At 43.6% G+C, this 24,409-nt stretch overlaps 1 protein-coding gene across 1 annotated transcript in view; it reads left to right on the top strand.

Annotated features, from left to right (window-relative positions):
• tox3 (TOX high mobility group box family member 3) overlaps positions 1-24,409 on the top strand; it is a gene marked incomplete at both ends in the record, with an annotated part of 38,090 nt that overhangs the window by 9,941 nt on the left and 3,740 nt on the right. The window contains 2 exons of the mRNA XM_080539439.1: positions 12,655-12,723; positions 18,251-18,502. Coding sequence (XP_080395565.1) covers positions 12,655-12,723; positions 18,251-18,502 — 321 coding nt within the window. The remainder of the gene's footprint in view (positions 1-12,654; positions 12,724-18,250; positions 18,503-24,409) is intronic.

Genomic DNA, 24,409 nt, shown 5'->3' with positions numbered 1-24,409 from the left:
AGAAGAAGAGCATTTGTTTTCCAAGCACAGATGTGAATTTACAGAAAATTAACATTATTTACAAGTCATAAAACGTCTTGCAACAAACAATTTGCAGCTAATATTTGTGACTACTGTAATACATCCAGAATACAAGAGAAATTAATATGGCTGTTAATTAGCGATGCACTGAAGAAGGAAAACACTGACTGTGATTTACTGTGTATCTTGTTTCTGTAATTACCTCAGTGATTGTCCACTTTGTTTCTTTATCAGAAATAGATATGAAGCACATTCATCTGTGTAATTGTGCTGGCTTGTAAGTTATTGCTTGTGTTGTTTTCTGTCGGACTGCTTCGCTTGTGCGCCAATTAAAATGTTAACCCTAATCCTAACTTGGTAAAAGAATTCTTCTGAAATTAGTTTTTAAAAATAGTTGAAATTATTGTAAATCCATTTAAGTCTGAGCATGTAAGTTAATGTAACACGTACACCATACAGCATAAACAATATTTTCATAACCAAAACACATTTTCCTACAACCTCATGTTTATGACATTCTCCAATTTCAGGCCTTGCATCATTTTGTTGCTAATGTGCAGGCGTTTTCAGATTGCGGTAGTGGATCAAAGCACAGATTCCCTTATATGTTTTGCCGCTGCACGTCTAACTACAAACAACCCCTCATATTTTCCGCTTGCTGTTTTTTTTTTTTTTTTACCGAAACAGATGAGGAGGTCCATGACACTTCAGCGTGAGTGTGGGCTGTACTAATATCTCTCTGGGTTAAACGGAGGTCTGAGAGAGCCATGATATTTAGGCTAATTCACAAGTGTGCGTGCCTCACATTAGTGGGATCCAGTTGGACAGCCACAAGGTTGAGAGCTAATTAGTGTTTTAAAAGCCAATCAGTTCCGTACGATTGCTGCTACTGCTGTCGAGATGGAGTTTATTTCATCTGGTATCAAAGTTTACCCGACGATTGAGTGCCATAGCAAGCAAATTGTTTTTCCGTTTTAATTGTTAGAGGGCGGAGACTGGAAATGATAGGAGGACAGCCTTATGTTCATCCATGCTGTTGTTATTGTATTGACATTTATTTTCAGAGGAATATGTTGTTAACGGGAACTAATTAACAAATAAGAATAACGGCAGCACCATACGCATATTCATCACCAAAGTCCTCACAACATGCAAGCCTGAAGCAGAAACAAGAAAGTAGTACATAAATCAAAGTGGTTTTCTTTGCCCAGGCGGACCCCCTGGGAGGTACCTTAGTGCTTAATTAAAATCCAGAAGGATCATGTTTAAAGTGTAGGTGAGCCAGCCTTGAATAACAATGACAAATCATGCCCCAGAGCATTAGCTTGTATGTTCTGGAACATAAAAACACTGTATCCTTTTTCTCAAAGTGAATCAAGTATAATTTGAGGAAAACAGTTGTCAATAAGCCGTTTGTTGTTAACATGGGTAACCATTGTTATTTCTGGCAGAGTGTCCTAAAAACAAGGTTAAGCATATTCATTTCATAATTACCCCGTTTGAGATTACAACGAATACTGCTTTTTTTAGTCAACTCTGAGGCCAGCTATTAAAGACTGCAATTTCCCAAACAGCACCCGTATTTGTTCACAACATGTTCGAAAAAGGAAACACTTATGGCCATTATTAATGCTGCTAACATCATTTACTTCTAATTTCTTTCCTAATTGACTGATACTGAAATGGCATTGGAATTACCTCTACCCATGCAGCCTGCAAATCTTGTTGAGGATTGCATGCTATTGCATGCTATTGATTAACAAGTGTGTGAGGAGAATGTTGGTTTCTCTCAATAGGTGATACATGACTGTGAGGATATAGAGTAGAGTGTGTAGCTTGTACAGCAACAAGCCCTCAGCTCTACAGACCATGAACAAAAAGACACATAACGGACAGTCAGATCAACATACTTCTCTCTCTGTGCTCTACTGTAAAGGCAGGATGTCGGAACCCACTTAGTGTGTTGTTGTTGCTGATCTTTGAATCCCTGGATCTGGCAACTCTGCACTGACCAGAACAACTAGCACTGAGGGGCCAGAGAGGGATATCAAACCCTCAGATTAAAGTGATATGGAATTAGCAGTTCATGGGTAAGAGTCACTGAACTATGTATAAGTAGTGTTGTACAGTATATTGGGATTTCTGCAGGCGTCATCATTTTGATGTGCTCTGCCTCTTTTGGAGAGCCGATGAAAGGAATAATACATTAAAGAGAAACCTTATTTAGTTATCAGCAGAAAAATCTCTCCCAAGTCAAGTCTGCTCAATTACAAAGCTCTGGTAAGATATCCTCAAGCAACCTTCCCATTGGCTAATCAGTCACAGGGAATCGTGGTGGACAATATCCAGACTCTGCAGACTTGAATCAAGACATCATGCTTGTTACACAATGTCACAGTAGGGCTGTATAATCTTCCAGAACTTTATTTTGGGAAGTGGTGAGTGAGCTACTGCTTCTGGATTATTTTATTTTTTTAAACACAGCAAAATCCAAGGGCTGAAAGTCAATACAGGGAGCTAATTGGGTCGATCTCTTTAGCTGAGATGAATTGAGAGATTAATTCCCCCTATGTATCCATTCAACCTGCCCCTCTGACTCCAGGTCAATTGCCCGGGTGACAGGATGACAGTGTGTATTCTCTCCTGCTCTCACCCAAAAAGACTCCCTTTTTTAAAAGAATTCTACCACCTGTCCAGCACTTCCAGGTACTGTCTGGTCTAAGACAGGTATGTTGTGATGGCGTGTTGGTTCATGCCGCTGCGTCGTCCCTCTAAATGAGGACTTCCATGAGGAAGACAGCGGCGTAGCAGAGGAGATCTGGGCTGCAGCCTGCAGGATAAAACAGCCCCAGCTGCTCCCCCCAGACTGTGTACAGTACAGAGATGTGGAGAGAAGCAGGTCAAACGCGAGCCTAATGAAGACGAATGAAGAGCAATGGCGGAGCATGCGGAGTGGGGAAGGTGGCTGGGTTCTGAGAGCCACCACGGTGGACCCTGTCCCAGTCTCATTTATTTCGGTGCAGAAACTCACAGCGTGGCTCCCATTTGCCTTAAAATAGAGGTCAGGGCTCAAATACAGATTGTTGAAATGGGATAAAAAGTGCTCAGAGGGGGCGGTGGACAAAGAGGGAAATCGATTGGCTCTCTACAGTCGCTATAGACACTTAGATCTTGTGCTAGCACATACTATGCCATACTATGTTCCAGTATGAATAGAATTATTCAATGTGTGTGCTTCATCCTTTTCCTCACCATATCCAAGATGGGTTGCCTTAACATAACATATTGTACACCATTGGTCGGTGGGGGAATCGTAATTGATGTCTTAAATAAACTGGTCCTGTAAGCAGAACTAAATCCATATGTTCTTGTACACCTAACAAACCAGTTAGGTCCTGATCTTAGAATAATGTATTTCACTTTACTCTGTTACAAAAGGGGGGGAAAGGCTCTAATGGCATTACCATGACTCCAGTCTCCAATCCAGATGCCGCTCTGCGGTTGTAATGTATGTACATGACTGACTTTAAGACTTATACGATTGGCTCGTACATTAGTCGTAAAAGTGAATGCTTTGCCTGATATTATCCTGAGGGAAATCCACACTTTTAGTGACATGATTACATTCGATTGCTCATATGCTGTTTAAGTATCAGCCTCACAAAAGATTATTTCTGGAGAGAGGTACCTTTTCTCCTTCCCGTTTTGAACGCTTTGCTAGTTTCGATTATTTTTCCCCTGTAAAAAAAAATCCTTTAAAAAAAAAAAAGAAATAAATACAACTTGGCGGGGTTCCAATAACTCCATAGACTGTCATATTCATGTGCCTTTGATCTTTGCGCTGTCTTTTTACACTGAGGAACAGAATAATTTCGCATTGTCTAAACAGATCTTTAGTACGCCTTTGTTCCTAAGCTCTCTAAATGTCATTGCTATCATATGAAATGAATAGTGAAGATTAGTCTGTGTAATTATTCAACAGTGGCATCGTAATCTTACACTTCTTTTTAAATGTGAAATATCTAAATGACATTTCAGGTGTAAATACAGTGGAAAAACATGATCCAAAGCACTTAGGGTCCTGTCACACAAGAAAAACAATATCTTTAACTCAACCAGCGCTGAGTTTGTTATTGAGTTTTAGACGTCCTGTTGCCACGAGTTGTCAGTGAAATGGATACATGGAGAAAAGAATGCCATTTTGAGAGAAGATGCTTGAAATTGTTAATTGTCTCTAATATGTAGGTAAGGGTGGTTAACAGCTGGTTTGTATCCACATTTGTCTTATCTGTCCTTTCATTTAGAAATGTCCCCCCAAAAATAACAAGCAAGCAGTACATTGAAATAGCCTCTTATGGTAATGGGTATGTATTCGTGCACACCCACTCCCAGTGATTATGCAGATACCACAGTTTGAGAAATGACAGGTATGGCGTTAAACAGGAAAGAAAACATCCTTTAATCCACGCATTTCCATAATTTCAGATAATTTGCTCCGGTCATACCGTTAATCTCTCCCGACCTGTTGATTGTCAGTTACCAGACACATTTCTGGAGAGGAGCCCAGCAGTGTTTGCAGGAGGAACTCTGTCAGTTGCGCCAAGCAACACAGCCACAAATTGGAATGTGGTACAGTTCTGGGAAGGCAGCCAAGATTTAAATTAGACAATAACCTCTGCTCTCCTATACGGCTTCTCCTCTCCAGCTGCAGGCACATCCATTTGTTTAATACAGTCAGCCCTGTAGTGTATAATAGACTGATATATGAGTCACCGCTCAGCAGTTTGTGTTTCTCAGATTTATAGAGATTGGACAACTGGTCGGTTTGTACTTACTGTAGTCTTATCGAGAACAGAAAATAGGAAGGATGCAGCCGGAATGCACTGGATACGCCCACGCCAGCTTACAGCTGTATCTTTTAGAATACATGCACAGGAAAAAGTCAAAGGTATTAGAATCCATTACTCGCCCCAATAGTTTTGATTTGCGGGTAACTAGAGAAGAGTAAGAGCTTAAAAGGTAACACTAGTGCAGATCCAACTGATTTATCAATGAATTTACTGGAGGGATGATTTGGTTGTTTGCAAGATTACCAATGCATTGGCAGGGTAGAGGACTTCGATATTAAATAGCCTGTGTACCTGCATTAAATTATAAGGCTAGCGTAATTTACCAACATTGTTTTAACCTCTTTAAGTAGATATATGATGCAATAACAAACAAAAAAACCGGTGGATTACATTACAATTACATTACATTACGTGTTCCTCAAACATAGACTAGTGCCAGCTTTTTTGCTGTTTACAGTACCAACGGCACTGGTTCTAATGAGTGCATTAGGCAGTAGTGGCGTCCAGGGAATAGAGAAATGTGTCAGTGCTGCCAGAGCAATAAGAGGAGACTCCATTCTCAGCAGTCTCTCAATAGGGCTTTATGTGTCTCCAAGTCCCAGGGCCCATAGCCACCTGTCAAACCAAGTAAAGTAGCACTACCCCTCAACATGATGACCAAAACAAAACCATTTACAATACAGTGGCCGGGCGGAAAGCTTTTATTTTATGAGATTAAACAATGCATCTTAGATAATAACCCCCCCGAAACCAACAGAAGATCACTGTTCTGCAGACAGACAGACAGACAGAGGAGAATGGAGGTAGAGTAACCCTGGTTTAAATCGGCAACGTCTGATACCATCTTGAGCTGGAGTTACTTCAAAGCTGTTCAGAGCAAACTGCCACAAGACATGGCTTAGAGGCACATGCTGCAAGACAACACCAACCAAGCCGTCCCCTTTCTCATGCCGTTTCCTAAAGAGTTGTGTGTGTGTGTAACGCTGCAGCCGTTGTGGGAAAGCTGCACCGTGTTTCTAAGGCCCTTCTCCTCTAGCTAAGCCCCTTTGTGGGCTGTGGGCCAATGGCTTTGCACCCCGCTAGATCAAAGATGAGACCCCATTCATTTTGTGCTTTCTTTTAGGATTTGCTCTCGAGAGTGTGGACCCAGCAGACTCACTGGTAGGGGAAGAAGTGGGAGGTTGGATGGCGATCTACATAGTCTTTAGACTAGCTGGATTGGGCCTAGGGTATAGCCAAGCCCTCGCTACTACCTAAAACAGATGCTTTGGCATCAACTTTGGCTTTCAAGCTTTAGAATGCATCTTATGGAGAACTTAACATTTTATTAATCATCTTTCATTATGGTACAGTATACTGTCTGTCTGTCTGTCTGTATATATCAGGCTGTCATGGCATTTGTTTTGATCATAATGGAAACCGCTTTGTACCTCCATAATTAAATGACGGATGTCTACACGTGTACATAAGAGAGAGAGAGAAATTGTTTTATTCCATACGGATACATTTGTCTGGTATTATATTAATTTATATAATATCATTTGCAACTATATTTTCAGAAAACTAGCATATAACACATGTTTGTTTGTCTTGCTGTCCATGGAAAGAAAAAAGAAAAACATTCAAATGTGTATTTTCCCTTTACTTTATTCTTACTGCTTCTGAGATGTTATGTGGCTGGGTGATGATCTCTCTGTCAACAAGCCCTATTTCGCTGAACCACTGGGTCAAATTGACCCGAACATCGTCTTTGTATCCTAATTGTGTTATTCATTACGCCTACCTAGAGGACAAGATGAAAGCTAATGCTGAAAAATAAAGTTAAAAAGCTTTTACATTTACTATCCACATTTCTGTAATGTAAAACTCTTAAATGGGTCAATTTGATCCACAACATAAGAGGAGGGTTAAATTAGCCCTTCAATTTGTTTCCTAAAGTAGCTTATTTTCCTGTGTCATAAACCAGACAGCGGTAATGTTCCTCTGCCATGCTCTGTAATGCAGGTCCTGAGGCCCCAACAGGGTTAACTCCAAGTAGGAGCATCTATAATTCGCAGCTCTCATATTTCAGAGAGAGTACTCTGGGGACTCGACTTTTCATATGTTAAAGTGAGCGCACACCAAATTGTATACCCACCCAGCCTCTCAGAGGGCGACTGCACCTGGGTTTCCAAAACTGGAGTTTAATACACTCCTCAGCCCTGACACCAAACACTGGTACTGTACGAGGGAACAGGTGGTCTTTTATTGCCATGTCGATTTCCCAGCAAGGGGTTAAACAATTCCTCCAGGTCCAGATTTATTAAAGCAAACAGACCTGATGTGACACAAAGCAGAGGGGGCCGGGCCTGAGAGAGCTGTTACAGAGACGAGACAATCAGGACGCAGACTGAATGAAACTGTCATCTGCTAGATCCAGACCCCTGATAAGACCCACAGTCTTTCTCTCTCAGCGCCGTCCTACTTCATCGTTTTTAATCTACCGAGGCCATTTCCCCCCGTAGAGAGAGAGAGACAAGGACAGGGAAAGAGGTAGACTGAGAGAGAGTGAGAGAGAGAGACAGGTAGAACTTTAATGTTACCTTTCATAGCCACAGTCCTGGACCAGAAGCCCTTATGGTGGAGAACAGCCTGCCCTCTGCTAGGGGGGAGTAATGATTTTAGCTTTAAACTGAATTACCAATCGATTCGGCCTGCAGATCAGAACACAGCTTGCGACACGCTGTGCTGTGGAGTCGCTTTACAAATTGACTGCTGCACACAAGGGAAAAAAAGAATATATATATATATATATAATATATATATATGTCAGCTTGGCACTGTATGTATGGTGGGCCTGCTGGGTGTGAATGGGCCCTGTGATCACGGGAGGGGCAGCTGCAGAGTGTTTACGCCGAATTGGGTTGTAAATGAGCATGTATTTGGTGAGGAGGACCTCAAGAATCAAAAGATAACCCTCCCAGAGGTTGTGTTTACTCAAGCTGCAACTGCTGGGCCAAGGGGGTGGGAGGATAGGAAAGGGTGCCGAAAGACTTACTGCTCCTCCCCCTTTTTTTGCTAAATGAAAGGGTCTAGACTGGCATTTTGCCGAATCGGAAAGGAAATGTATATAGAGAGAGAGAGAGGGGGAAAAAAACAACAGAGCAAATGACTTTTGGTTACTCCAGAGTGGAGGCCATAGTTGTAACTGTGGTATTTCTTCCCTTTTAGAGAGATCACTGGAGAAGACATTAGCACTGGCATCATGTTCCACAGAACAGAGGCGATGCTGTGATTACCCAGCTCAAGCTGAACTGTAAAATCTCTTGTCAGCAGCTGATATGTTTCTGGCAGGAGTCTGTGCTTGATTGAATTAGTTTTGGGGTTTTCTGCAGTTAGGAGGAACATGGCCAAGTTGCTTACCTGCTGTCAGGAACAACCGATACTGTGGCTTTAGATATTACTGTGTAACTCAAGTACAAGCCGCATGTCATCACAGAGACAAATTAGTTTTGGTTTTTGTCTGGCTATTTTATCACACTAACTCACATAATAGTAGGTAATTCGGGTTGATTATTGGTGAGATTAATCTTAAGAACGATGGCTCAGGAGCTGACAGCAAAAGGTAGATGTACAGGTAAAAAAAAAAAAAGAAGCTATACAAAAGACTAGATCCATAGTACAACCACCAGAACCATAATACAACCACCTTTGAGTTTAATTCCAAAAGGAATTCTACAGTCCCAAAGTAAACGTTGAAGAAAAAAACATTTGGGGTTTCATTCATCAGAACGTTGTCTTTCTGTGTGACTGTCTCTCTCGCATTCACCTGAGCTGTATAGAAACCAGCACACCAGTCTAAGATGAATCATCACAGTACAGGAGGTGGTGGATTATGTCTCTGCATGTACATCACACTATCTCAATAGCAGACATCCACCAGAGGCTCTCCAGGCTTGTATCGGTGGGCCTAACTTGTCCAGTCCATGTTTACTGATAGGATCTGTTTGGTTTCTCTCTCATATTGGGGGGTTAGATGGGGTCATGTTGGTGTAATATTCTGTGTGCCCTGGGGTTGAAATAATTTTGTTTGGTATAATAGCTGCCAAACTGCTTATTTCCCATCGGACACATTTTCATAGGAATATTCCTGGATCTTAAAGGTTATAAAACCCTGCCAGGGCAAAACATCCACTATTAAAATTGCATTGGCCTCAGTTATGCTGTAGTGTTACAGTTATCAAATGCAAAAGCTTGTGGAAACACGTTTCCAGAAAATATATTTGAATTGTATGTTACATACAAGTATGACATTACATTACATATATGTCACATATATGATATACTGTATGTACATTGAAATTGAAATGACATCATGGTGAGGGTAGCCATTATTAGGGTAGCCATTATTAGGTAGTCCAGAATCTACTTACCATGTTAAGTGAAATAAATGAAGACTACTACTTCTAAATGGATGCAAGAAAGCAAATATGGATGAAGAGAAAGCAAATACATCAAATAAAGATCTTAAGCACCTGCACCCCAACCCAACTCCTCTAGCTCCCACCATGCTTCATCATGGCACCTTCATCATCACAGAAACGACTGTCAATAGCAAAGAAATTGATTATGCCTCACGTCCTCCGAAAAGAGTGAGGAATGCATATTCATCTCTTCCTCTGATTCTCCATGATTCAAGCTTTTTTTCTTTTCTGTCTCTCTCCGGCGTGAGCGTTCACGCAGTGCAGTCTCTTTTCACCGTCGGATCAGAGTCCGTGTAAGCTCTTAATTCTCCTTTTCTGAAACATTTTATTGAAGAAATGTGCTACTCGTGCAGAAACGGGAGCAAAAACACTAGATGGCCCGGCGTTTGTTCTGCCGTTTAGCTGCGTCTGGCTCTCATACAGGCTTGTATTACAGAGCCCCTCTGACCATGGACTCACTGTTAATAAAAGCCTTCTATCCCACGGCTATTTTAAAGTGCACTGCTCTTGCTGCTTTCTACACGTTCCCCACTGCCAAAAAAGCGAGAGGGAGAGAGATATATAGCTGGAACCTGTTCTGGGGGAAGGCATGCTGAGCTTTTGGATGTGTGGAGGGGTCTGAAGCTTTGTCACAGTATCGCCTGGGCAGTTACTACTGTTTTCTTATAGATTTTCGAAGTCAGGTTCATTTTACCCTGTCATCATCGAGTGATACCTCTCTCTCTCGTGAATGGCCAGTCTTCCACCCGTGGCAAATGGCCGCTGCCCAAATACTTTGCGCGTAGTGTTGTTTGGCCTCTAACGAGGCTGTTCCGTCGTTCGTCCAGTTCATCTCATCATTGTAATTACAGAGCGCTCATTGTCTGCGCTGACCCATTTTAGTCGTCAGCTGCACAGTCCCTCCAATCACACTTAATTTCATCTGGCATTTGACTCAATCGGGCAGGCCATGAACATGAACATTAAACGCGTCCCCCCACCCCCCCCCAAAAAATGAATTGAGAATCACAACAACACGGTCCGTTCCCTTCCTCGCTACTCTGGCTAGGTGTCCACCGAGGCCTCCGACCGAGGCCCTGCCACCAAAGAGCTTTTTAATGGACAAGATTGAAACCGGTGTCTGGGGACATTTGCTGTGGTGTTAGCCGCAGCGAGAGGGAGAGTTCTCGGGGGAGATTCAGACCTGAGCTCAAAGGGCCCTAGAAACACATTAGAAACAAACCTCATGGAAAACGGAGCCCAGAGAATTAGTTTCTTGCCATTAATTGACTTAACTTACCCTTTCCTGACTGTATAGACTACAGACTACCCTGACTGTGTAGCCGACAGTCTCTATTGACACTTTCTGTTTACCGGATGTAAGCATCTGGATTTACAGTGTTTTTTGCCTTTAGCGCTCCTCTAGTGTTTGTTTGAATATGGATCTGATATTTACATATTCATGAGGGAGAGGTTCACCATGTGTTAGGAGCACAAACTAGAGAGGTGGTGCATGGTGGGTAATTGGATTGGAACTGGGTGATATGGACAGTGTTGATTAATTACCCAGTGCCTCGGCTGGACTGCTCAAAGCTGCCTTCCTGGAGAAACGACGAAACATGTACACTTTTCATAAATTTTCGCATTATGTAGAAACCACATTAAAGACCAATATAAAGCCCCCAAAAAGTCTTCCTAGAATGGTTAGGGAATTCTCTCTCGCTCAAGAGCTATTGTTTGTCTTATCCCCTAATGTCTTATTCACAAGCAAGGCAACACGGAGGGGGGGGGGGGGGGGGTTGGACAGGGCTGAGCTCCGAGAACACAACCCTATCTCACTCCACATCAGCACAATGTTCCCTGTGTTTGAATAGAGAGGGATATCTCTGAGACTTCAATTTGTAATCTAAAAGAAGAAGGGGGACAGGGTAACACTTCACAGATAAGCCTTCCGTAAGGTTAATTACTACCCGGCTGCTTCTCAGAATGCCTTACGTACCCCGACCATGTCAGGTCTCAAAGTTACAGAGAGGGGTGGAGGGGGGGGGGGGGGGTGTTGTGTGTGTGTGTGTGTATGGGTAGGTGTGTGTGTGTGTGTGTGTGTGTGCACCTGCTCCAGGTAAGAGGTCTAGCAAACGGGCTGGAGTGCTCAAACCACCTGCTTTGCCAACTGCTCGCGGGGCTTGTGGCTTCCCTTCTCATTGGTGCGTTACCCTGTTAACATTGCTGCTGATTCTCTCCCCTCTCTCCAGGGCATAGACTAATTAATGGATACCATTCGCAGTTGATTAGCCGCAGTTCTTTCGGTAATTACATTCGCATACTAACCACTCGGAAGAAAAGGAGGGGTAAAAAAAAAAAAATTTGTATAAAAAATAAATGAATGCACTTGTCATTTCGCTCTGATCTTAATTTGTTTTCACTATTGTTTGGGCCCTCCGCTATGATAAGAAATTATTTTTTTCTCTCCCCTCTCCTATTTGAGTCGCTCTGCATTCGGGAGAATGACTTTGTAATAAATACACAAAAGAGATTATTCCAGTGCTTTGTCAAAAACAGGGGGGTGAAACTGTCTCACGGAGCTTCATGAAGACGCAACACGCCATGGTTGGCTCTCTTTCCTCCCCGTGTAGGCTGGGGTTTGTGCAGCTCGGTCACAGAGAGGTGCATTGTGCTCCAGGGCCCAGCTGCTAGCCCATAATTCTTCATTCTGTGTCCCATTGTTCCTACCTGTCAGCATGCCTGTGTCTCAGAAGAAAGGAAGTGGCTGCCATTTTGCCAGGAGCCTGCGTGTGGGTTTAGAAGGGGGTGGTGGTGGTGGGGGGGGGGCCATCATGCTATTTCTTACCAAAGCACACATTTTTAGTAGCTCATCTACACTTAACCCCTCTCACGGGCCAAACCAAACCCAAGTTGTGCATGTCCTCTGTGGTACTCTCCAGCTTGTTTTGGTTCCCCCAGCAACCTCCCCCCCCCTGGGTTACTTGAAGTTAATAACCTGCCACTGCATCTTGATACTTTGCTTTGTGATGCAAACCCATCCTTAATTGCCATCCCATAAGGGCGTGAATAGCCGAGCCGGATTCTCATTACCTTGCACTGAATTGACTGAGGCTCTCCCAGGCCATTCTTGTGACAATGGGGCAATGTGGCAGAACTCACTCACGCAAGGAGAGCAAAGGGGTAAACTCGACGTGTAAACACGCAAATGCAAGTGACACTAATTGAACGGATGGATATCTACCGTGAAAGGAAATGTTACACTGGTTAATGCAGTGTAATGCTGATGTATGGGAGGGCACTAGAAGGTTTCTAACGGCCATCTTTGCTCTTCTTTGCAGTTCCAGAACAACAACAACTATATGAACATGGCGGAGGCCAACGGTGCCCTTCTAGCAGCTGGTGGTGATGTGAGTATCCTTTCTCCTCTCCTCATCCTCATCTCCTCTCCTAAACTCCTTTCCTCACCCACTCTCCTCTCCCCATCCTCATCCCCTCTCTTCAACCTTTCTTCTCTCCTCATCCCTTCTTCTCTCCTCGTCTGCTCATTTGGACAGGTCGACCCTGTCATGAACAAGACTATGGATGCCGGGCATCGTATTAGCGGTGATATCTGATACTTACAAACATCTATTCATTCTCAACGCAGGATAGCTAAGACGCTAAGCTAGCAAGGTACCCATGTTGGTGCTAAGATCAGCCAAGTTTAATATAGAACTTCAGTGGTGTAACCACGTAGATCCGGCGAGTCGTGTGATGCGTGTCTGCCTCGACATCACTCAGCGAGCCAAAAGGTGGCGTCTCGTCATGAAAGTTTGGGTTGTAAACATCTGTTCCCACTCTCATTCAAAGGCGCGATCAAGGAGCCTTAGAAGATGCGAGCTAAATCACTCCTAGCATCACTCTCTTACCTGACAGCTCTGATGCCTTGAATGTCGTGTGACATTACTATAGAGTAGAGAAGAGTCTGAACAATACCTTTACATTTTCACACTGTAGATCACATGTAGACGCGTTGAGCAGGTTTGCAGTAATTGTGATCTGCTGTATGGAATCCCTGTCATTGTAAACGTTGGTGCGTTAAGATTGAACCGTGTGCTAAATATACCGGTATACTCTCCCCTACGCCCTCTCTCCTGCCTTGTCATTAGAGACAAGTGCACCAAAAATACCCGTCACCCTCAGTGGTTCAAACAGGGCTCATCTCATTCTCTTCAACATAATGGTGTCTGAGGTCTGAGGGAAAAGAGGTCTGACCCCGCCTCTCAAACCCTGTATCACAGTATTGTTATAAAATAGGGGAAGATCGATGGATAATGTAGTCTTTGTTAGGTTACCCATCTAACCCCCTTGCCCGGGAAAGCTATATTTTCCTTCCCCATTAGCTCAGTGGCGGCGTTACAATGACATCGGAGCGCAGGCAGTTACAGCGGGGTCTTTGAATTTGACCTCAAATTCACAGAGCCGACCGGACCATAAAAGCCGGAGAGTTTTGCACGGGAGAAGTTTCATTTTTCCCCCAGATTTGCTCCGACTGGGTGCGTCCTCTGATATCCAGGGGCTCCCCAGGCCCAGTACGGCGAGGCCACGCCAACACAAGCTGTTCAGAGAGCATTCAGCCCCAGCTGTGAGGTCCCAGTGTGGCAGAGGCAGTGGTGGGGGCTGGGAGGGACTTGATAGAACAGCCTCAACTCATTTGCATTTTATCAAAAGGAACAACTGTTTCCAGTGTCACAGCGCAGATGGCATTGTACTTTAGCCCAGGTTTTTTTTTTTTTTTTGCTTTTTTAGAAAGGAAAGAAAAAGAAAAAAAAAGACGTAAAGTATAACCGCAGAGCAGAGATTTTTCTTTTTTTTTCTTTTTCTTCTTCTAATGAAAACAGGATTGGAGTGTTGTGTGAAGTATTGTTTCGTGGAACCTGACCTGAAGAGAAATTAAAGTGACTTTCCACTTTGAGTCGTGTAATTTCACACTGAAATGAGTTTTTCTCTCCACTGTAACGCTATATTAATCTACTTAATGTGTCAGCCCTGGGCTTTGGGTGCAGAGGGAGGGAAGGCTTCTGTAACAGCACTAGCCAAAATGGATCTTGCTCAACGATGAACCAGTGACTTCGACAGCAGCTAAATTTATACAAGCAAGCGCACTCGCATAAGACATTGTTTTCAAATGGAACCAAGAGGTAATTGTTAGCTGCAAAACATTCAGTCCTCTAGCAACTGTATGATTTGCAACAGTGGAATTATGAATCATCCTATCACCACTGAGTACTTTACTTACATCAGAAAATAAACTCGAATGCTTATCCAACAGGCTAGATAAAACAATCTTGGATATGTAGATGGCCGGTGTGTTATTACCTCATCCACTTCCAGAATGAGATTAGATGACCTTGGTGTGTGCCTGCTAAAGCATGTACGTTCTCTACCAAGGAGCTTGACTACTCTCCTTAGGGAAAATGATACTGTACACCAGGATTCAGTTCCACTCAGCAGTATCACTTCTCCCTCTCAATCGAATTACAGAGGTGTAATGAACTATAAATATGTAGAAATGGATCTGAAAGGGGTAGAAAGTTGAAGTATGTTGATTGTGGGGCCACTGCTGATGTTGTCATTCGAGTAGCTGTGCTCTTTGCCTCTCTGATATTGGAAACTGGAGTCTCAATCCTGCCACTATTGATTCGGGGGCCTATTATATGCCGTAATTGCATGGTGCTGCCTTTAACAAGTCTTGGTTATTGCATCAGTGAATTGGATTACAACGTTTATTGAAAGACTGAAGATATTGCTTCAAAAGCTTTTTCTTGCTCCTGTCTTCATATTGAAAGAGCACCTGCTGGTAGTAGAATATGAGATGGAGTGGGGGCGAGGGGGGCGAGGGGGCTACTGGATCCTGGAGAGTTCATAGGGACGCATCAGATGGATCTTCCACATTAAATGCCTCGTGCGTTTCCCTGAACATTTCCAATACTGTAACCCTTTCGCCTCTATTCTCATGGTCATTACTTATGCAAGTGAATGTGTGTGTGTCCTGTAAACCTAATGGCCTTTTCACCAGGGCCTGGAAGGCATGGATTTTAACATGGCCATTACATCATGATGCATTATGGCTGGGAGATTTCCCTACACATCTGCTGAGACATGCTGGATGGATCTGGCCCTCTCTCTTACAAGCCCTTTTCTGCCCTCGTGCCATCGGACCCACACACACACACACACTCACACACACACACACTCACACACACACACACACACACTCACATACATGCGCACACACACCCCGCGCCAGCATCTGGCTTGGCACTTGGCTCTGCTGTGCTTTACAGAACAATTTAAATGGATAATCAGGCTGCTGATGTGAAGAAAGTGGATTGTGCATCTCTTAATCTCAGATCAGAGCCCCCCCTAAGCTGCGCCCGGTGCAGAATTAGGCAGGCTTTATGTGAAGTGACACCAGGCAGTGTGCGGCGGCTGTAACCCACTCTCGGGCCTCCACCACCAGGCTTCTCCTAGTCTGGCACCTCTTCCCAGAGGGAGAGGCCCGACAGCTGACACCTTCCATACCCCCAGACGAGTCCTAAACTTCACGTCTCTATTTCCATCTTCCCCACTTGTGCAGATGTTAATTTGGATCATCATTAACAACGCGGAGACAAGACACAACCGCAGTCTTTTGATAGTGATCTCTCATTCCTCCCTCCCTCCCTCCCTCCAACTCCCTCCCTCCCTCCCTCCACCTCCACCAGTTTAGCAGAAATGAAATCCACCATTCCTGCCCTCCAAGGGCATGTCTGTGTTTACTGTAAAGGTCACAGTCACATTTGCTTTGTTTTATTATAAAAATGGAACTCACCTTAGCTCACCTTCATCCATGAAGGTTGTCTCAAATCTCCTGGTTGGTTCTTTCATTCAGGCCACCGTGTGGTTTAGCCTATAGGGCATCTCTGTCCACTGTGCTGGGTTAACTTACACACAGTCCTTGACCAAAGGAAACCTGCTCGCGTCTCCCAAGTCATATCCAATGAGATCGTCGTCATCGGTTTTTTTTCTTTTTTTTCTCACAAACCTTGTGAGGCCTGTAAAAGTGGCCAAACAAACAGAAGGTCTTTTACTGCACATCATTCTTCTCTAATGACAGGTTGGGATTTGGAATCACGCCTGTGATGATCTTCTCCCTGATCACTTCCATGTGTCCCAGCAACAGTTCTCCAGCGTTGAGTCATGACACTCCCGGTTTTATTTACGTTTCAAACAACTTTTGTGTTGTGATTAGCTCGCGCTTAACTATTGTTTGGCATGAAGATGGAAAAATGTTCCAGAGGTTGTTGTTTTTTCAGGGAAGGGAATCTGGGGGATTCTGTAAAAGATGTTGACGGGGCCCACAGTAAATGGCTTCGGTGGAAGAGAAGAGATGCCTATAATTTGTCCTCATCTCAATCCATCCAACAACCCAGAGCTGTGATGAACACCCCGTGGGCCTCCATCAGATTGGAGAACTGCTTTAACAGCTGTGAAACAAGCATCAAAAAGTTCAGCAGTGGTATGAAACAGGAGAAAAGAGAGGAAGAGAACTCTATTAGCTTGCCTCTGACACTGGAATTCATCAGCGCTTGTCAAGACAGCTGCCCTGAGTAGGCAATGAATTAGTTTCAAGTGTCTGTGTGCTAAAGCAAGCAAGAGGAACATTAATACACTCTAATCAAGGAGCTATGCTGGCATATCCCCTCTGCTGCCTTCCTTATGGTTTTTCATTGCTTGCTGGAGAAAGGGAGAGTTAGACAGTGTGAGAGAGAGAGAAAGAGAGGTAGAGAGGGAGGGAGGGAGGGAGGGAGAGAGAGAGAAAGTTGATTGACTTCCCGTTCTGCCTTCGAGCTTGCCTGCTAACATGTGCATTAACAGTGATAGAACACTTACCCAAGGCAGGGAAGAGATGCGTTTGAACTCGACTTAAAAGCTTTGATATGATGGAGAGAGAGAGAAGTGCTTGAATCCCGTGCCACTAGTGCCTGCATCCAATTGTGTTCTGGGGTGTAGGCCGAAATGTGGTCATTGTGGGCGAGCTTTGAATGCGTTGGCTTTTTAGGAGACCGTCTGTTCAGATGAAGACAAGACCAGAGTAGGTGAGGCAGTCCCATCTCCAAGAAGACCAAATAAGCAAATTATGTGTGACCAGAAGCTTTAATTCAGAAGGGAGGGGGATTAGGCTGTTTGATGAGCAGATTTAAGGGTGCAAGCGAGGGTTAACAAAGAGAAACACTTCTGGCCATGTGTAATAATCTCTAAAAATGTTCTTTAAACCCATCTCTCGGTGACGTCTATTTTCTGTGCCCTTCAGCCCCAACATCTCCCATCCATAAAGATTAAGGGCTTTTATCATGTATCCTCTCTCTCATGATTGCTGCTTGATATTTCCGGTTCTGACGTCTTCTTCTCCCTGCACTTGCACTCCTTTCGCGCAAAAATAGACTTAAATAGGTTTAGCTTTAGGAAATGTTACATCTCAGTGTGTTCACAGACAAGTGTATTACCATTCCACTTCATTTTAACTCCTCCTTTAAACAAAGTTTAATCCGAGAAAATTAGGTTTGCTGCAGGTGTGAACCTACCATGGTTTAAGATGATATTTGGTTACTGATCTGATTCTGTATACATGTAATAATTAATAATTTTAACATTTAGCAGACGCTTTTAATCCAAAGCGATTTACAATTACAAATTACAGGGACATTCCCCCTGGAGTAACTGAGGGCTAAGTGCCTTACTCAAGGGCACACTAGTAGTGGTGTGGTTTCAGGCGGGATTTGAACTCACAACCTTCTGATCACAAGTCCAACTCACTATCCACTAGACCACCACTACCACTACATGTACTTATTATCACACACTATGAACCCATTGATTTGACAGTGTACCCCCTTTCTCCCTTTTCCTCAGACGTTCCACACCCCCAGCCTGGGAGACGAAGAGTTTGAGATCCCCCCTATCACCCCCCCTCCAGAGACAGAGTCTGGACTGGGCCTATCGGATGTGGACACACCATTCCCAGGTCTTGCGAACCACCCATCCCAGCATCGGGGTCCCTTCACCCCCCAGTTCCCCCCGCAGAGCCTGGAGCTGCCCTCCATCACCATCTCACGCAACCTCATGGACCAGGAGGGTGTGTCCCTCAACAACGGCCTGCCAATGGTGAGTACAGCAACACTGAGGGAGGGGTGGAGGAGAAGGGGAGGAGGAGAGGAGGGGCTGGTAGAAGGGGAGGAGGGGCTAGCATAGGAGGGGCTAGGATAGGAGGTGGGGAGGGGCTAGGATAGGAGGTGGGGAGGGGCTAGGATAGGAGTGGGGGGAGGGGCTATGATAGGAGATGGGGAGGGGCTAGGATAGGAGGTGGGGAGGGGCTAGGATAGGAGGTGGGGAGGGGCTAGGATAGGAGTGGGGGGAGGGGCTATGATAGGAGGGGCTAGGATAGCAGAAGAGGAGGGGCTAGGATAGGAGGTGGGGAGGGGCTAGGATAGGAGTGGGGGGAGGGGCTATGATAGGAGATGGAGAGGGGCTAGGATAGGAGGGGGGAGGGGCTAGGATAGGAGGGGGGGAGGGGCTATCACACCAACGGTATAGGAAAGCCCCATGCAAAGTTTACAGCATCACCTACGTATGTACCTGGAGCATAAACATGCACCACCCACAGAACAGTCTACTATAGAAACCTCCTGTAGTTGATGCACCTGGCCCAGCTTCTGGCCCAGAGCTAGAGGTGCACTCTCACAATGGGCAATGGCCACCATAGTGCAACGTCAAACACTGATTTTACTACTGTTTGGGTCTTATAGGACGAAACAATTATAGTAATCTCTGTAATGGGAATGGATATACACAGATATATAACTGCTTTGGGCATTACAGTGCCATTTCCTTTCGAACCCCTAGGGGGGTAAAGGAAAACTGAAAACTGGATTAGTGAAAAAGTGGCTCGTTTGATGCATGTAATTCGTGTTGGTTCCAGAACCCCTTTGATTGTAAAATGCTGATGCATCTCTCTGTCCACTGTCACATGACGTGCTGTTTGTTACCAGGCCTTTACCCGTGGTTCTGAGTCTCAATGCCCCTCAACCACAATACTTTTTTCAGGATCAGGTCCAGGTTGTTTATGTGTTAAACAACACTGCACTCCTAGAATTCACTTCAAAGAGAACAGTACTTAGCGAGGGACTCAATGAATGGATCTCAACGCTAACCTTTCTGCTTATTGATGTGGATGATAAAAATGCGGAACGGGTAAACTCCTTCCTTCCTTTATGCTGATGACTTTATGTGCTGTAGATTTTAAGGTTGCTGATCGAAAGGATCGTTCTCAAATGCCACAGATACAGAAATGCATTGAGGAGGAAAAAATAGAAATGTCAATAGTCTCACAGCAGTTACTGAACTGTGGGCTTCGTTTAGGAGAGGAAAATATGCAACGAAAACGTGTGTCATGAGGGGAAATATGATCTGATGATACCGACGCTGAGTTTTGTTTTGTGAACCAAATCATTACATTGAAGTAAAGTGTCATGACCATATTAGCCATGCATTCATACGAAAATAGGTTTTAGACCCCCCACCCCACCCACCCTCACATATGGTGAATTGGACTGATATTATGGATATTTATTTACATTCCAATATGGGCAGGCACTATAAACTTTTATAGCTTTTTCTCATTCCATGCTACTGGCATGTAAAATAATTGCAGCTTTTAAAATATCTGTGCCGCATAAGCGAACACCGGAAGGCTTTTGCCTAAAGAATTTTCATTTCATGGTCAGTTAAGCTTTCTACATCTGGTAGAAAATGGAACCTTGACACAATTACCGTTCTGACTGTTCTCACGACTTGGTAGAGGATTAGATTTGATTCTCAAACATTATTCCTCTTTAACACCATTTGCATGGCTCATGTCTCTGATTGTGAGGAGACTATTAAAACTGGGGGTAGAGACTGTGGTTTCTGCTCCTTGCCTTGTGGCATTGTCACTGGCACACTTTCCAGGCTTTATCACTCATCACACATTGTACCAGAGGAGGGCTTACGGTGGCCCTCCATTTTGTGAGCAAATGGGATTGATCCCCAAAAGTCCTGAACAGAAAGACAATGCTTTGGAAATTCCATTGATTTAGGTCATTGTCTTTGAGAGAGGAGAAGCAAGAGTTTGATATAAAAAATAATCATAATTATGAAAAAGGGAAAGGGGAAGAAAAAAAAGATTCAAGTATCATTCTCAGTGTAGGCGACTTTAAATAACAATTTCAACCAAGGTTGTTTTATTTGCGGTACGCCAATGGAAGTGACACTAAAAGACAAAAATGATGTTCACTGTTACCATGGTTTGTATTCAGCATGGCTGCAAGGACACACAAATAAACCATGCAATATTGCAATTAATTTTTTTCAATGAGGCACAGTGTTATATTCCCCAGATGGCTTCCTTTGTTTTCATCTGCTATCTGTCTGACAGCAAATAATTTGTAACTGTGATAGCCTCTCCCAGCAACATCAGAAACCAAACCGACGGGTGTACCTGTACTGTTCCTCGAATTCCCCTTATGTAGTTCGCTTTGCCAAGTGTTTCACTAATTCCTTTCACCCTAATGCTCTGCGTATGTCTAGCAAATTGGCCACAGATGCTGTGCTCCTACAAAGGGAAAATACATTTCTCAGCTGTAGAAAATGCCTGGCAAGCCCTGAATCTGAAGTCATTATTTATTTAATCTGCTCTTCTAACAAGCTTCTGACTCTCATTTCTGTCTCCCAGCATGTGTCCTCGGGATTTGTGATTGGGTCTCAATACTGCCAAATACTATTGGAGGTAGAGCTTCCATTATGGCTTCATTCACTGTTCCCTTCACACTCTCTCCCTCTAGGTGTTATTTTGAAAACCCTGCTATCTATCTTCATCTTTCTACAGATTTATGGCCTTTTTGCCCATTGTAGGAACATATAAGCATGGCTGTATGAATGGTCTTTTAAAAGGTCCCTACTTGTAGGAGGTCATATCTTCATAATTGGGTAAGAAATAGTAGTGTGAAGTAGTTCAGTACATTGCTCCCCATAGTCAGTAAACTGCATAGGCTTACTGTATGTATTAACGAGTACACACTATTACTTTGTATTCATAATAGTTACCGTAATGTCACAATTACCGATAAGACTAAATGCATAGATGTGTTACCTGATAGACCCATACATGAATCTACAGTTGTCTGCCACATACTACAGCCAGCAGTACCAAATAAGTGGTAGTAGTGAATGTGAGGCTGAAAAAGCAGTTTTTCTTTGATTGTTTGTGTGATCAAATATACTCTGATGGTGTGAAGGTCGTCTATGAATGTAATCCCACAAGAATTTGACCGGTCACACAAACCACTGTCTTGAATAAAATGGAAAATATGGCCAGTGTTGCAGTAAACCATGTCTTTTTTTTTTACACACTTTTCTTATCTCCCTTCCAAGCTGAGTAGCACTGACATCAGTTGTACATCAATTTCAGAGAGTGGATTTTTTTTTCTCTCTGTTTCTTTTTCTCTCGTTTTTTTCTTTCACCAGACAGCTATTGTGACATATAGGGTCAGTCAGAAATGAAAGATATTCATGCAGGCATGCAATACTTGTAATGAAGTCTCAGCCTGACCTTCTGTGTGATTGATTCTGTAATTTGGTTTTCTCAGGCTGTGCTCGAAATGAAATGATATCATGTTGAACAAGTTTTAAATACCCAGAGTGCATCAGGAGAAATGGTTGGTGGCGTTGGGGGGGGGGGGGGGGGGGGATTGGGAGTTTGGGGGGCAACAAAGGGGGTGGGGGGTGTTTGCAACCCCCATGGCCAGATAAACAAAGGGTGTGGAAAGCCGGAATTTGTTTTGTGGGGGGGCAGGGGGTTTGACTTGTTTTGGGGTGGTGGGTTGGAGGTTGGGTGCCTGTGGATGGACAGCGTATGCACAGCAGAGAAACTGAGAAGTGTTTTGGAGAGAGTGTTCTCAGGAGAGAGAGAGAGAGAGAGAGAGAGAGAGAGAGAGAGAGAGAGAGAGAGAGAGAGAGAGAGAGAGAGAGAGAGAGAGAGAGAGAGAGAGAGAGAGAGAGAGAGAGAGAGAGAGAGAGAGAGAGAGAGAGAGAGAGAGAGAGAGAGAGAGAGAGAGAGAGAGAGAGAGAGAGAGAGAGAGAGAGAGAGAGAGAGAGAGAGAGAGAGAGAGAGAGAGAGAGAGAGAGAGAGAGAGAGAGAGAGAGAGAGAGAGAGAGAGAGAGAGAGAGAGAGAGAGGGGAGAAAAACAATTTATCTTCACACTATTATAGCCTTTACAGGCATTCAAAATTCCATTTTTCTCATTTGGCTTAAGCACTGAGTCCTGCAGGTAGCCGAAAATGGGGGGGGGGGGGGGGGGAGAGAAAAATAAAATGATGTTCCCGTTTAAAAGCACAGTAAAGGAATATGTGCAGAGGACTGATAAACTATCTTTAATAGGACTGACCTTTCACGCTGGCGAAAGTAACTGGGGGATTCATCCGTATAATTACCATATAGATGATTTTACCTCTCTCCTGCAATGGAACATTTCCAAGAGCTCTGTCGTTGATTGAATGGAAATTGAACTTGTTAACATTCTTTTCAGTCTGTTACTGCTCACACAGTGCCACTGTTAATAAATTCCCCACCTCCACAACATTCTGATTCCAATATCTCCAAGAACAGACTCAAGGCCTCTTTTCATTGACATTGCTATTGAGATTTTTATCCCTGCACTTCTGAATGAGTAATATTGCATTTTTCGGTCCTGTTGCTATGTTTATTAGCTGGTGTGTTGTAGAAGGGTCTTGGCTATTGTTAGGTTTTTTTTATTGCATTTCATAGTTGTTGGGACGCTTTGATGCTGTGGAGAGTATACTACTATATGTGGGGTTGATGCCAACAGCCATCTATCAAACAAGCCAATGTGCTTGTGACAGGTTGACAGCTACACATAGCTTTCTGTGTATTTGCAGCTGGCTTTTTTAGCAAGGTTTTTATTATTATTTTAAAGGCATACATGTTGAGTGTCTCCATCTCAATATTTCCATCAGAAAGCCTTATTGATTGGTTGATTGGAGAGTAGATTGCATAGACTGTGGGCACACACACACACACACACACACACACACACACACACATCCACACACACACACACACACACACACATACATACACAAACACACACGCACACACACATCCACACACACACACACACACACACACACACACACACACACATATACACACACACACACAAACACACACACACACACATACACACAAACACACACAAACGTACACCACACACACACACACACACACACACACACACATACACACACACACACAAACACACACACACACACACACACACCCACACTAGTTGGATGGAGCCCCCTATAAAGGAGGGGCTGGGCACATCTGGCCACTGTGCACTCAAGATAAGGACTTATTTGCAGATTTATGATGACTATCAAAATATCTATTGAGACGTCTGCTGTGACTGCAGACAATATTCTAATCAAAATGCAAATGAGCAGACGGAAGGACATAAATAAACAGACTTGTTGCAGATTCACACCCATAATTAAAGCCGCGTAGCTTAAAATTATGTATTTTCTTTCACACGAATTGGTATTAGCTAGTGCCCTTTTGATGTTAGATAACTGATTTGTTCAAATTATGCATGTGCTTTGATATTTTCAACTGCTGTATCATCGCTAATGCTTTTTATGTTGATAAATCTAAGGTTAAAAAAAAGCCTCAGAAAATGTTTTAGTTTATTTATTTACTCCCCAGTTTAAACTCATCATACCCTATGAATTACTATGGGGTAATTCAATGGCTTTGATGTGTACACTGTAGCCAGCTGGGATATATGATATCATTTTAACACTACACTACAGAACAGAAACATCAATACAGGTCTAAATGGAACATGATATATTTTGATACAGTGGTATGGTATTTAAATAAATATACGGCAGGGCAGTTTCGGAAGAAAACACTATATTTTACACAAATTGCCCTGATGTGTCATTGCTCTAAGTGAA

The sequence above is a fragment of the Nansenia antarctica genome (genome assembly GCF_963989245.1).
Source record: "Nansenia antarctica genome assembly, chromosome: 9".
NCBI lineage: Eukaryota > Metazoa > Chordata > Actinopteri > Argentiniformes > Microstomatidae > Nansenia > Nansenia antarctica.
This window is presented reverse-complemented; position numbering and strand designations above follow the sequence as displayed.